At 38.2% G+C, this 15,107-nt stretch overlaps 1 protein-coding gene across 3 annotated transcripts in view; it reads right to left on the bottom strand.

Annotated features, from left to right (window-relative positions):
- Nucleotides 1-15,107, bottom strand: part of RPTOR (regulatory associated protein of MTOR complex 1) — a 539,367-nt gene that overhangs the window by 197,874 nt on the left and 326,386 nt on the right. For all 3 annotated transcript variants that reach the window (XM_089539327.1, XM_089539336.1, XM_089539347.1), the window contains exon 11: nucleotides 4,944-5,045. In XM_089539327.1, the coding sequence (XP_089395453.1) occupies nucleotides 4,944-5,045 (102 nt within the window). The remainder of the gene's footprint in view (nucleotides 1-4,943; nucleotides 5,046-15,107) is intronic.

Raw genomic sequence — 15,107 nt, 5'->3', positions numbered from 1 at the left:
TCACACACTTCCATGTATAGACTCTGCCTCCCCATTCACATATATTCATACATCTACGTTGACACTATTCACTATCCCACTCTCATGTTCTCCTATTGCCACCTACACATCCATCCATCTATCTATATTCTAACTTCTTACACCAAGGGGGTATTTTCATGGAAACAGGAGCTGTCCACCCGTTCACTTTTAACCCATCTATTATTTCCTTTGGAGCTGATCAAATTGAAATCACAGGTTTCCCCAGATAGCAACAGAAATTTCAGCATTCTACATCCTTCCTAACATGTCCACACAGCCAGAAAATGATGGACTCCCCCAGTGAATTAGTGGTCCATTCGTGTGACTCTATACATGCCTAGCTATAACAGTCCCTTTGCTGGAAGCTCTGTTTTCAATCCTTTTATACGTTTGCTTCTCTTTATTTTTTCCCCCCATTGATCATCATTTCAAATCAGTGAAGAAGTGACAGCTAAGAAGTTAGACTACAACTCCCAGAATTCCACTGATCATACTGGGTGAGCAATTCTGAGGGTTGTATCCCAAAAGGTAACTTTTCCAAGTTCTTTTTTAAATTTCAGAAGGGAAAGAAGAATGGTGTCCCAAACACAGTCTAGGCAACCAGCCAAAAGCTGATTGCTACACAGCCAGCAGCTAATGAACAAGCCTAGTTACAGTTCAGCACTTACCTTACTTTAGTAAATACAAGCCTTAAGTTCCAAACAGAGGAATATCTAGATCAGGTGGACAGCATCCAGAATCCAGGTCAAGCACAGAATTCAAGAACAACATGGGGAGCCAAATAGGTCAGATAATCTCTGACAAATCCTGGAGGGCAGGGCTGAGAATTTATAGATTAGCAACTCAACACAGCTGTTGCTTAATTAATTGTTGATTCCTATAAATCCTCTGAGACTTCCTCAAGACCTCTCTTTGTTGTTTCTGCTCAGCCAAGTTAGGTAAGGGTAAGTAGTCTTCTATATCTTTGTTCGTGAAGCAAAGCCAGAGAGCGATATCTGAATGGATAGGGCTATCTGAAGGGCTGCACTCTAGACTGTCTCTGAGATGTGTTGCTCTGGAACTTCCTCCTACTCTGGTTCAGCAGGTCCCAGCATGTTCACTGCTCTGAGTCAGAGTCCATGTCCATGTTCTGGAAGCAGGGCATGACAAGTGGAAGACTGTAAATTGGACATTGCTGACCTTTACTCCATGTTCCTAATGTTTCCCAGCTACTGGTGATGCTTTCCAAGTACTTCAGATGTTCCTGAATGACTGTCCATGTGCTTGACAAGCCCTTGATAATAAGAAGGTCAAAGTGACAGAGTCCTTTTGTGACATGAAAGAGATGGTTGCTAAAATAATTTTGGCAAATGGTTACCAACAGTTACAGGGGAAGGCCCTGGGAGAAGTGGAGGGTAAAGCCAGACTGAAGAGGGGCAGGCTTGGGATGAGAGGCTGGCAAGGTGGCCAGAAGATTTTTTGGAAAGTTCCATCCAATTCTGCTTTTTATAAAGCTTTCTATCAATTAATTTATGGCAGACGTTTAGCATATGGGTCTGCAATTCCCTGGATCCATTGCCTCTCCCTGGATCTAGAAACATTTCTAGAATGATAATTCTGGTTAGTTTCTCTAACAACTGTGCTTTTAATAATTAGCAATTTTATGTTTGACTTTTAAAGAACCTTCACGTGAATTAGCATCTGGTTCCAAGTTAATAGGCAGCCCAAGGTGACTGAAAATGAAGCAGTATGAAAGACCTGCAAGGAAGATATTCTGATAGCCTAGCAGGATGTGTATGGGCTTCAGCAATAGGTACAAAGAGGAAAAGCATCATTCTAGAGAAAATGAAAAGAATGAAGACAGACTAAGACAACCAGCCCTTCGAAAGGGCACTATAAACTTTAGTAAGAGCAATTTTTGAAGAACAGAATATGTGAAACTAGTTGGGAACGTACCTAGAATAGTGTGGGAAAATAAGCAAAAGGCAACAAGCAGCAAGTATTGGACACTATTGTTTGGCATATGAGCAGCTACGTTCAGTGCTGGAAACTAATACATAATTATTTATTTAAAAACAGATGAATTGGGGTAATATTTTGTTTCTGATGACAGAAGATTGCCCTAAAAATGAGCAAGACTCTGATGCAAAAGTAAAACAAACTTTTCAACAGATATCCAGAAAAATTCAATCTTTATCTAATAAAAGGAAAAGCTGTTATTTCAAAACAGTGAGGCAAATATACAGAAAACAGTGGACCTGGGATTTAAGCAAAACTGTTCTGCATATATGCAAATGTCTAAACTCCTACTCAAGGCAGAACAGATAAATCATGGAGATTTTCTATTAAAATTCCAAGATACCACAGGTCAAACAGCAGCCAGCACCATTATTAAAAGGCAGCAGTGGATAAACCAAAACACTTTCCTTTGCATCTGCAATTAGATTTCGCCTCCACAGGTCAACTGCTAATCCTATTGAGCTGCACCGGATATAGTCTGGAAGGCAAATGCCTCAACAAGCATTAACAAGCTATTGCTCAGCCATGTTCCAAAGCAGGCAGCATTCCTTCCTTGAGAAGCTGCCCCACCTCTCTGTGTGCTACCCTTCAAATTGGAAATTGCATTTTTTCACGTCTTTCCCAGGAAGTCAGAAATTCTAAATAGTCTGATTTTTTTTTAAAGGCAGTAAAAGGTCATTTACAAGAGGACTGTTCTTTTGGGACTTGGCAAAAATATCTGGCCAGGTTCTCAAATGTCTCTTGTCCCCAGGGTCAGCCAATGTAAAAAAAAAAAAGGGTGGGGGTGGGGGTGGGGGAGAGAGCAGCAAGCCTCTCTTTTAGGTCATTTGTTTATATTTAGAAACACTACAAAAGTTAGCACTACAGGAGTCTAAAATGTTTATGTCCTTTGCCAAACTTAATTAACTGCACGATGATTCAAATCTGAAATATGAACTTGACTGCCCTAATGAATTCTCTGAGCTGCTATCTACAGTAGCATAGTCACTTCTCCCTAAAAAGTAAAAGAACGCAGGTGGATATCTTAATACTGCAGCAAAATTAATTATCAGTGCAGCCCTCTGGTGTCAAGTCACTAAACAGAGTTGATGTCAGATAAGAAATCTGTCTGTCTCCTCTGCTTTGTCAGAGACAAACTACCGATCTATTACCCCTCCCCCAACCATATCCCAGGCTTCAGACTTTTTACAAAATGAAGAGCCAGACTCACAGAAATTGATGATACTGTCAGCCATGATGTAAGACAGTAGATCTAAGTGGGAATGAGAGTCCTTACCATTATCAGAGAAGGAAATAAATGTCCTTTGTCAGGTAAAAGAATATAGCTCTATATCTCTTAGCAGGAAGAGCCTATGATCTTCAGGAGGGCAAAAGAATGATCAATTGTTCTTTGAGAAGTTCAGGAAATAATAACTTTTGGATTGCTTTCAAAGATAGAATTACACATTATTAGAAATTGATAAAAAATATCAACATATAGCTCTGAATAACTAATAGATATTTCTATCCTCAAACAAATGGGAATATTCATTTTTGCAGATGACTACCAGCAGGACTGTTTAGGCAAAACTGAATAGAAAACTGTAATATTTGTATACTTCTCCCAACTGACACTTGGTCCCTGAATCTGAGCTCTGCTGTTATGTGATGATAAGCTGGCTTTGAGTTATGCAACCCTACGAATGAGAGCCCTTCAAGAGACTCTGTTATTAAAAGCCTTGCTCACATTTTACAAATTCAAAGCAGTGGCTTTCATTATTGAGTCCATCTATTTGTAATATGCTCTTCCTCTTTTCCAACTACCTTACACTTCAACAAGCACTGCCATCTTTTCCAGCAAGACATGTTGCTTCATGATATGCCAAAACTACATTATGCTTGTTTAGCCATTTTGACATCTAGTACCAGCTAAGCCATGATTTGCTCTCAAACCCATTGATTTGTCCTTTTGATGGTGCATGGTATCCACAGAACTTTCCTCCAGGACTACATTTCAAATTACAGTGGACCCTTGTTATACGTTGGGGTTTGGTTCCAAGATCCCCCGTGGATAACAAAATCCGTGGATGCTCAAGCCCCATTAAATATAATGACAGAACAAAATGATGTCCCTTATAAAAAATGGAAAATCAAGGTTTGATATTTGAAATTTATACTTTTTTTGAACATTTTCAAACCGTGGATGCCTGAATCTGTGTATAAAAAAATCTGTGTATAAGAAGAGCTGACTGTATTTGACTTCCCCCCCTGTCAGCTTTCTTCACTGTTCACTACAGCATGGATGATCCTCTTTTGATATACAATTATATATCTCATCGCTTGAGGATCTTCATAACTGCCCTTGACTTTGGACTAGATATTTACTAATCTATAAGATATGTTGTCTGAGATATTTTTAATTAGTTAGTCCCCTGACTCGTCTTTAAAAAATGGTATAACTAAAAAGATCCATTTGTTTAATGCTAACAAGCTGATACATATTTCTCAACAGATATAGACATGTTCTTACTGTCATTAGAAGCCCACAAATCAGGAATAAGATAGTATGACACATTCCAATACTAGCTGTTTGAGGAAAGAGCTTTCCTGATATAGATATAAAATAGAGAGATGAAGGAGTTAAAATTTGTAGCACCAGCTAATGATCTACAGCCGCAATTTATGTTTATCTGGGGAGCATTCAGGGTGGGGCAGTGGGATAGTGCTTATATGTAATGTGTCTTTATCAGCAAAGGCCTAGCAAACAATCAGCTCCAATTAGTCTTGTATACAGTCCACGTAATTTATTTACTCAAACACCATCTGGCAGAGAGCAAGGCAGTCAGGCAAAGGCATGCCCATAAATATACACAGAATACTGCCATCCACATGTTTCATCAGCCTCAGCTAAGCCAGCAGTCTAATTGCTTGCCAAGACAACTCACCTGCAGTACAATGGGAAGCTGTTCTGGTGGATTGCGGTTTTCTACTCCCATCGTCAGCCATACCTGAAATGCTGTTAGCTGTTCAGCAAAGAATGGGCTGTGCTGTTTGGGGAACAAAGGACATTCAGTCATCAAAAACTATCATGACAGTGGCATGCCAGCCAACCAAACAGGAACCCCATGTTTACTTATTTGTTTACTAATTGCAAGCACTGGAAATACCTGTTTGAGGTCTTTTTTTAGTTATTGCAATGGCGCATTAGCAATTTTTGTTCAATGGTGATTTCACAGCACCACTAGGAGTTAACTGCTCAGACTTAAAACAATGTGATTCCTAAAGAAATGACAAATCAGTAGGGGAAATCTTTTCTGGAACAAGGCTAAGGTGGTAAATCTCATATGCGCATTTCCCACTCATAAACTTGATAGAGCATTAATTCATTTCCTCTTTTTTCATGGATATGCTTTCATATATTTGGTCGTGGAACTACCTTTCTGAATCCAAGGTGAAAATGAATCAACAACGAAAAATGCATTTCCTTTCTTTTCTTTTGACAAAGGGACTCACAATCCAGACATGCAGTTGTCATCTGATGTCTGCTATGTAGATAGTCTCTGTTTTAACCACAACATCAAATGCAAAATTAATCTCACCAAGGATAGTATTTTTATTTTTAAAGTATATTAAAAAAAAAAGTTGGTTTTCTATGACATTCTATGCAAATACAAAGCTAAGGAATCTTTTCATTATCTCCTAAATTTTCCAACATCTTAACAGCATATGGATATGAGTCATAATGGTCTATCACACCATATGTCATTGATTCTACTGTTAGTATAGGAACCTAAGATGGTCTGCAGTCCTTCTGGGGCCTTTCCCTATCTCCTGATACTTCATGTAGAGTATTTTGATTTATTTTTCTTTGATGTGGCCCATGTGGAAATAAAGAAATCAAGTTAGCCATTTGAAATGCCCTCCCAAAGCAGATAATCTTCTTTCTTTTTGATAACAAATTGAAATGTTTTATGTCAATGTATTTAAAGTATGCATGCTTTATCTTTGTGTGTTCTTTGCTGCATGAAAATTATTTTGTAATTTTAAGGTTCTTACATTACATTTATTATTTTAAAATGTTATATTCTCCACCATGCGATCCATTCCCAGTAAAGTGTGATTAAATAATAAAATAAATGTGAACTGGGAAAGTGGGGAAAGATTTCATTCATTCTTATATGTATTCCATTTTCATTACTATCATGATAGGGTAAGGAGCCACTCCAACAATCACCATGTATTCAAAGCTGTACATTCTAGTTATGGGTCCAATTTGACTATTCCTCAAACCAATCCCACCTCCCACCCACTCTGAACTGCTGGCTAGTGTTTCCTTCTATGCAGACAGCCAACGGTGGGAAAAAGATGATATCCTATCACACACAAATGCCCTTACATTTCTATTTTTTAGCTATATGGTGCAGCCCCATGACACAACAAGCCAAAGATCTCAATTAACTTTGGCTTGTTGGGAGTGATCAGGTTGTTGTGGCATGCTGTTCAATCATTCCCACTCGCAGGCGGAGTAACTAAACTATGCAACTTTGCTCCATGATTGTTTTATCATGCCATCTTGCAGCTGGCAGCTATTCTCATCTCCTTTGCTCCCTCTCTGGATTCTTTCTTTGGCTTTTTGTGAGGGAAGTTGATACCTATTGGGTGGCACAATAAAACAACCATTAACTGTTTAGTCGCTCCTGTTGGAAACAGGGATGTGCTTTCAGTGTGCACCAATTTGTTATCTTACCATGAAAATCCTGAGTTCTGGTGTATTGGGTTGGGCAACTTGAAAAGGTTGGGGACCTCATTCCTCCAGAAGGATTTCAAAAAAGCATGTACTCATGCAAAAAAGGGAACATGGGGGCAATTTCACCAACTTTTTTGCCTTCTCCTGGCCATTCCAGGCCTAGGACAGACCATATTTCCAACAGAAAGGCTGCTGGAAATTGACCTCTGGGTCACTCCCTGTTGAAAAAAAAGCCTTCTCTTGTGTCTAAAACATCTTGGGACTTTAAAATGTGACAAACTTGCCCCCACACCTACTAGAGGGTATTTGGGATCAATTTCGCTCCCCTAAAAATTCTTTCGATGAATTTTTGGGGTCCCTGGAGGTCACCTGTGGCTCATGGTCTGCATTGTCCCTACACCTGTGGTAGAACATTGGTTTGTAATGTTAGGTGAATGCAGCTAGAAACACTATTGTTTCTAGAAAGGAATTAATTCCATAATTACAAGTGTTTTGGAACTCTTTACACAATGAGACAATCAACGTGATAAGACACTATTGCAAACATATTTCATAAAGTGATCAGATATGTAGACCCCTTCTTAATTTGTGAGTCCAGTTACTCTGTAAATGTTCAATTTACCAATGGACAACACACTGCATTTGGGTTGGAAAAAAGCTGACAATCAATACATAGGCCAGGTTTGTACAGAATAAAAAGCTGGGTTGTGCTTTATTGAATTCTGGGCTGTTGCTTTGTCTGAATCTGTCCCCACAACTGCAAAGCAAATTTGGAAACTAGGGTTTATTATTGGCTTGTGACCTTTCACTTGTTGAAAACTTGTCATTGCATCCAAACTCAGGGTTGTGGCTTGCTCCTGGCTTGCTGCCCAATCTAAAATAAGACCTTTCAAAAGGGGAATGAAAGAAACAGGCCAGAAATATAGAAAAAAGGTCTTGCTCAATTGTCTATGGTGCAATCCATGGCTAAAACAACCATCAGTAAAATAAGCCATGGCTTAGAACAAGGCTAAGCAGTTACCTCTCAACACTTGGCAAAACCTATCTTTAAAACAAATACAGCATATCTTTTAAAATATCTTTCAAATATCTTTAAAACAAATATATCTAAAAAGAGGGCATGGAGTACATTAGCAGTCACAAGTAGCCAAAATACTTTCCATCTTTTCATGGGGTACTAGTCTTCAGCTATAATTACAACAATAGATGTTGTAACCAATCTTTGTAGGAAACATTAATAGAAGCATAGTTTGCAAGTCAAGGGAAAGTAATAGTCCCACTATATTCTACACTGGTCAGGCTTTATTTGGACTACTGTCTTCATTCTGAGCACCTCATTTTAAGAAGGATATAGATAGGTCACAGCAGGTTCAGAGAAGGGCAACAAGGATTATAAGAGGTAGGGAGAGCAAAACATATGTGCCCTTTTGTTTAATGGTTTAAAGAAGAGTCCAAATTCAGTTGAGGTGCCTCTTGGGAAGGAAGTTTGAGGAGAAAACGGGATGTATGGGATTCTACAGACTATGGCTACTGCAGGATCCAGTCAAATGTGGCTGCAGAGGAGTGACACTTTTAAAAACTTTTAAAAAAACTTCCTCTATTACACATGTGTAGAAAATCACACAGACAGGCTAGAGCTAGGGCATTGGAAGCTTTTCCTAGGCAAGTGCATGGTGCATATATTATTGCCTTTCTGGCACCAATGCAAGACCCATTTGTCCTTTCAGCCTTTTAAATATCTCTTTTTAAGTCTTGGTAGTTGGCTGTTGTAATCTATGATGTATCTTATTTCATTATGCTATTATAGGCTTGTTGGATTTTTATCTATGCTGGTTTTTAATTGTTCATGTATTTTACTGTATTTTAATCTACACAACGTAGCCAGATATACTTTGTCTATTAATATCTCAGAGATGGAATAAATAAATAAAATTATGCAGTTTTCATTTTTAAGTACAAGGGTTATTCATCACAATGGAAATGGCTGATTCATTGCATCTAAAATCCTACCTATAATTTGAAGTTGTACAATCTATTCTGCCACTTTCTATTCCATCTGTAGAGCATTACTATAAAACATGATGTATACCAAGGGAAGACAACCTGTAGGCTTCCAGAAGTTGGATTTCAGCATTACCATTAATCACTGGCAGTACTGGCTAGTTAATGGGAACTGTGTCAGAAGGACCACAGGCTTTCTACTCCTCTTATATATACATAGATCTGTACCATATATTCCTGCCATCATTCTGCTCAACAGTTATAAATCCTATCCTGGTTTGGAAAAAAAAAAGTAGAATGTTAACACATTTTTAGCATTATTTATTTTTGGTAGGCCATAGTAAGAGGAGTGTATGGAAATACAAAGTGATACTTTTTGCCCTCTAATTCTCAAGTGATAAGATGTATACCAAAAGAGGATCATCCATGCTGTAATATTTCTGTGGATAAACAGTGAAGAGAGGGACCCAAATAATTTGAAATGTAGTCCTGGAGGAAAGTATCATTTTGTTTTGTGTTTTGCCCTCTAATTCCATATATTTAGCTTGCAATGGAAGTATACATGGCAGGATATTCTGCCACAGGTTCACTTGCAAATGCATTCCAAGGCCAAAACTTCTTTGGCCATTTCAGTACAATTATAGTGCGAAAGAAAAAAGTCACTGGGTATAGCAGTTTCTGAAACTCAAGTGTTAGGCATGTGAAAAACACAAGCTAAAGACACAGTGACCAGATTACAGAAAGAACAGTTCAGGACTGCAAGCGCCACTTGATCGGATGACACATATTGATTTAGATGGAAAATATCTTGTCGAAGGACAAATGAACTCATTTCAGCTCTAGCCCTTCTCAGGTAAGATTCTGAAGTATTTCCAATGTTGATAGGACCATGATGCTTTGTGGCCCCAACCCTACCTATCCCTGTGATACAATACAGCACAGCATAACACAACACAATTTCCTTTCGCTAATTTACTTCAATAAACAATGGAGCAACTAGGAGACAAACTGATGGAAAATAGAACTATCTACAGTTATTAGTCAGGATGGCTATGGTTTATTGCCAGAATTAGAAGTCATATAGCTTTGAATACGAGTTGCTAGGGCACACAGAAGTTGCCAATGCTCTCAAGATCCAATTGTGAGCATACCATATATGTCTAGTTGGCCACTGTGGAGGGACAATGCTGGACTAGATGGGCTTTTAAATCTGATCCATAATGTGTTCTTCAGAGGATGACCTTTCTGCATCAAAGCATTCAGTATTTCCTAGATATCCCTCCACAGCAGCCAAGAAGCTCTGTGACTGACATTTTTATGTTTCAGAGGGGCACATGACAATCCAAAGCATGGTAATGGAAGAGATTTACATGGAAGTTTGCATAGCAGCTTGATAGCTATTCTGATTTTGGAAATTTTGCAAATTTTACAAAGCAATGGGGAGAATTTGCCAGGGTAGTCAGAACTCTTGTAGAGCTTATTAGTTACCCTTATTTGAACCTGCATGCAAATTAAGAGCAGCATCAGAAGCTCTGGTCCACTTTTAGTAAACATCTAGCAGCCAGGTAGTAGGGAAGGGCCTGCATGGAAGTGACAATGCAGCTTTAGAACAACCTGACAACCTTGCTCTCTTATCAACTTTAGCTGGCCACTATTTTTTTTAAATGCCAATTTTATTTCATGACTGATTTATTTTTTGTTTTTAATTTGATCTTTGATCTTGAAATTCACAAATGAGCCTATAAAAAGCAGATCTTTTCTCAGTCTATCTATGGATTAAACATGGTGGCTTCTTATTAAAGGGGCTATAAATCACTTTATAGCAGCCTCTGCCTGCTAAGAAGTAAAGCCCTCCTCCCGACCATCATCTTGCTTGTCTTTATTGCATGTTGTTCGATTTTTATTGGTTTTTGTGAGGTTGTTTTTATGATGTGTAAGTTTTAAATGATTCTGTGAACCGCTCTGATCACTTCGGAAAAGCGGTATAAAAATAAAGCATATTATTATTATTATATGATCTTGATACTGCTAAATTTTAACTGCTTATTTTGCTGTATTTTATTGTCAGCGTATTTCAGTATTTTATGTAACCACCATCATTAAAAAAAGATACAAATTAACAGGAACAAACATTATTTAATTACAAGTTGATAAAAAAAATCATGTGACAATCTTGGATGATCAACTAACTGAAATGTATCAGCAATGTACTGCTACATTTTAAATTCTTGGAAACAAAGATGGTGGATTATATAGATTGTTGTATTAATAATGCCATCTACTAGTGATAGTAATTGCATCACTGCTCTGGTTTTATTCAGTCTGATTTCACTGCTGCCCTGTTTATAATTATAATATTTTTGAGAACAAGTTCTAGAAGCAGGAACCAAAAATTTGGTCTGGACTACAGTCATTCAAAGCTTTTCATTTTTAAGGCAAGGATACAAATTACAGAAGAATGATGTTCTGTTACTCTTCCCCAATTATGTGTCAGACTGCCACCATACCCAGCCAGCATATAGTCCAATATATCTGTAATTATCTGTTTGTTGGTGGTTGTTCTGCCTGTATCACACATGGCAAGAAACCACACAGTTGAAATTTAGGACAGAATGCTGAATAACATCATTGTTTCAAATAAAACAAGATGCATGCCTGTAGCGATGCCAACACTTTCACCTTTCTTCTCCTGTATGATTTTTAACATATTTGCCCAATAAAGAAGTCAGTGAGTTTTGAAAGCCAGCATAACATATTTTTTGTTTGTTTGTTTGGCTTAATAAAGCTGATCACCGTCCTGTGTATTTTGGATTTTGGCATTTGAAAAAGATAGGTTTTTCCAGTGACTGTGCTTTCTCACTGTGCTTTTGAGCATCACAAAACATACTGTGCTCCCTCCTTTCCACCTTGACTTATTCCATTTTTCACACAGGCTGTGAATGAGCTCTGCCTGTTAATGTGCCCTTGGTACACTCACTGCAGTTGAAACTATTTGTTCTTTGACCTTGGGAGGTTTGCTATGACAATGTGTAAGAAACTCTATATGAGAGCATTTTGACATCTGAGATACTGAGAGTGACGTCTGCCAGCCCAGTTACAAAACTGAATGACTAACCTTAATAATACTTAAGTTCTCTTCCCCCTCGTGGCTAACGCTCGAACCTCCATTAAACCACAATTTCTTATAGGATTACTGCTGGCTGGCAGAAGCTAACTTAGTTGGTGCACGGTAATTCCTGATGGATTGGAGAGCAAAATGTTGATTAGGGCATGGGGAGTTAGGATCAAGAATGTTCAGTAATGTTCAAATCACTGTGTGCAAAAGCAATGTAATGGAAAACTAAGCCCTTCAATTTTACAATGCACAGAGGTTTAAGATATAAATATGACACAAAAGCTGACTAACAGCTAGATGCCAGCAAAGGCAAATATTTATTGAAAATATAGACATCTTCTTTAGCCTATATGGAACGAGAGAAATCAATTAAGACTTGGCAAAAAATACAATTATGTGTTGATTTAATTGTTTGCTTTCAAAAAAGGTCCTTCAATTCTTTAAGGAAAAGTAAAAGGAAATGACGACAAGATTAATTAAATGAAGTGTAAAAAAAAAGAAAATTCACAAATGAGCCTATAAAAGGTAGATCTTTTCTCAGTCTATCTATGGATTAAACATGGTGGCTTCTTATTAAAGGAGCTATAAATCACTTTTATAATATGAGGCTATGGTGCTAAGATACTAAAAATAAAGTGGTCAAACTGAAATAAATTTTCAAACACAAATAAGAATCAGATGCGGAAAAGGATAAATAAGTATTTCCAAATTAACAAGAATTTTTTAAAAAAATACATTTTTATGAAAGGACCTTGAAGCCAGTCACATGAACAAAATGGTTATCTGTCTACAATTTATGTGAAGGAATAAGCACTGGCATATTTCCACACATAGATGAAAGGTAGCAATGAATGCTTCCTTCCCCCAATTTCCTCCCCATTGTCCTCATTCTCTTGCTCTTGTGCATGACCTGCGTGTTGTTAAATCAGTTTTACATTACATTGTGATTTAAGCATTGTCTTCAAACCTGATTCACAAGTTGAGATCAAACTGTGACTTGTAAAACTGGCTTGCAGACAGATGTAATGAGAAGCGGATTCTACAGAACAAGAAAGGAAAGAGGACACTGATGGGGACAGTTTAACTCAAACCATAGTTTTCTGGAGCAGCAGCTTTATTTCTGAACTAGATCTATAGCTTTAATAATAAGAAAATGTGAATTCTCATTGGGTGCGCATTTAGATGTTTATCACCACCACCAACCCAATTAAGAAACAGAAGCCACAGAAAAATGAGAACCACCAGTAATAGAAAAGGCACAAAGCAAATATAAATAAGTGAAATGTCATTCATTTAGAAAGTAAGTGTGTGTGTGTGTGTGTTTGTAGTCAGAACTATCATGTCAATATAAGAATATAATTAGAAAGAACATAAAATTCTAAAGATAAATGATGCAAATGTGTAAAACCAACCCTGTATGACAGGTTGTAATACATATATAACAGAAAGCAGGGGAAACGAAACTTGTATTGTATAGGAGAGGAAAAAGCCCAACGTTATTAAGCAAACTCAAAGCAAGAAAAACAAAACAAAAACAAATTCTTTCTGAAGTAACATGTTCCATGTGCTGCTTTGGAAAGTCTCTGTGTATGAATATGTGACTTCTAGGTGAATTACTAGAGACTGGCATCTCCATTTGAAATACAGTTGGCCTTCCACATTTGTGGCTTTGACTTTTGCAGATTTGATTATTTGTGGTTTGGATAATGTTCTCTCTCTAAGTCCTCCAATGCAACTCTGCCAGAAGCTGACCAGAGAGTTGTGCTGGGGAACCTAGACATTCCTAGAGAAAATACTTCTCTGGGCATTTATAGGTCCTCCAGCATGATTCTATGATCAACTTCTGGCAAAGGTTGACCATACAGTTGCACTGGAGGACCTGGAGATTCCCATAGAGCAGTGATGCCCAAACTCTGGCTCTCTAGGTGTTTTGGACTTCAGCTCTCAGCATCCCAGACCATTGGGCAAGGTGGCTGAGGCTTCTGGGAGCTGAAGTCCAAAACACCTGGAGGGCCAGAGTTTGGACACTGATGCCATAGAGGTATTCTCTGAGGTAAAACAAATAACTTTCTTTTATTTGCAGGCTTTCCACATTCACAGGGGTCCTTTACCTCTATCCCCAGCAAATGCGGAGAGACCACAGTACTTGTTGATTCTGATGATGAAGTTGGAAAGTCTTACTAGCACATTTCCTTTTGGATTGTCTCATCAAAGACTGTAGGGAAATTTGGCCTAGTATCAAGAAATAGGAGGACAACTGATTGAATTTTCGTAAGGTTTCACTTTTTAACTAGTTTCGCTTTCTGACAGTACTCTGGTCCCTATCATATCAGATAAGCTAGGGCTCCCTGTATAGAATGAGAAATATCAGGTGTCCAAGCTGTGTTCAGGAAAGGAAAAGCACTAGGGTTCATGTTGCAAACATGTGTTGGATAGTGGTGTACATCAAAGAATTTCAGAAGAAATTTTGCCTGTGCTTTATAGAGTGCTTTGAGTGCACAGATCAAGAAAAACTATGAATTGCTTTTAAAGAAATGGGTGTGCCACAATATTTGACTGTTCTGATGTTTACTATCAGGACAAAGTATGGGGAAGCAGAATGGTTTTCAGTTGGGAAGGGGTCAGGCAAGGCTGCATTTTATCACCCTATTTGTTTAACCTGTATACTGAATGTATCATATATAAAGCAGGATTAGACTTGGAAGAAGGAGGTGTGAGAACCGGCAGAAGGAATAGTAACCATTTTAAATATGCACATGGCTCCTTATTAAGCAGAAAATAGCAAAGAACTGGAAGAATTACTGAAGAAAGCCAAGGAAGAAAGTTAAAAGATGGGTTTACAGCTGAACATTAAGAAAATAAAAATAATGACCACAAATGATTTCATAGAATCATAGAATCAATCATAGAGTTGGAAGAGACCACAAGGGCCATCCAGTCCAACCCCCTGCCATGCAGGAAATCCAAATCAAAGCATCCCCGACAGATGGCCATCCAGCCTCCGTTTGAAGATCTCCAAGGAGGGAGACTCCACTACACTCCGAGGAAGGAGTGTGTTCCACTGTCAAACAGCCCTTACTGTCAGGAAATTCCTCCTAATGTTGAGATGGAATCTCTTTTCCTGCAGAATGCATCCATTGCTCCGGGTCCTAGTCTCTGGAGCAGCAGAAAACAAGCTTGCTCCCTCCTCAATATGACATCCCTTCAAATATTTAAACAGAGCTATCATATCACCTCTTAACCTTC

The sequence above is a fragment of the Sceloporus occidentalis genome, unplaced genomic scaffold (assembly GCF_023333645.1).
Source record: "Sceloporus occidentalis isolate IW3139 unplaced genomic scaffold, rSceOcc1.0.p SCAF_1, whole genome shotgun sequence".
Classification (NCBI taxonomy): domain Eukaryota; kingdom Metazoa; phylum Chordata; class Lepidosauria; order Squamata; family Phrynosomatidae; genus Sceloporus; species Sceloporus occidentalis.
This window is presented reverse-complemented; position numbering and strand designations above follow the sequence as displayed.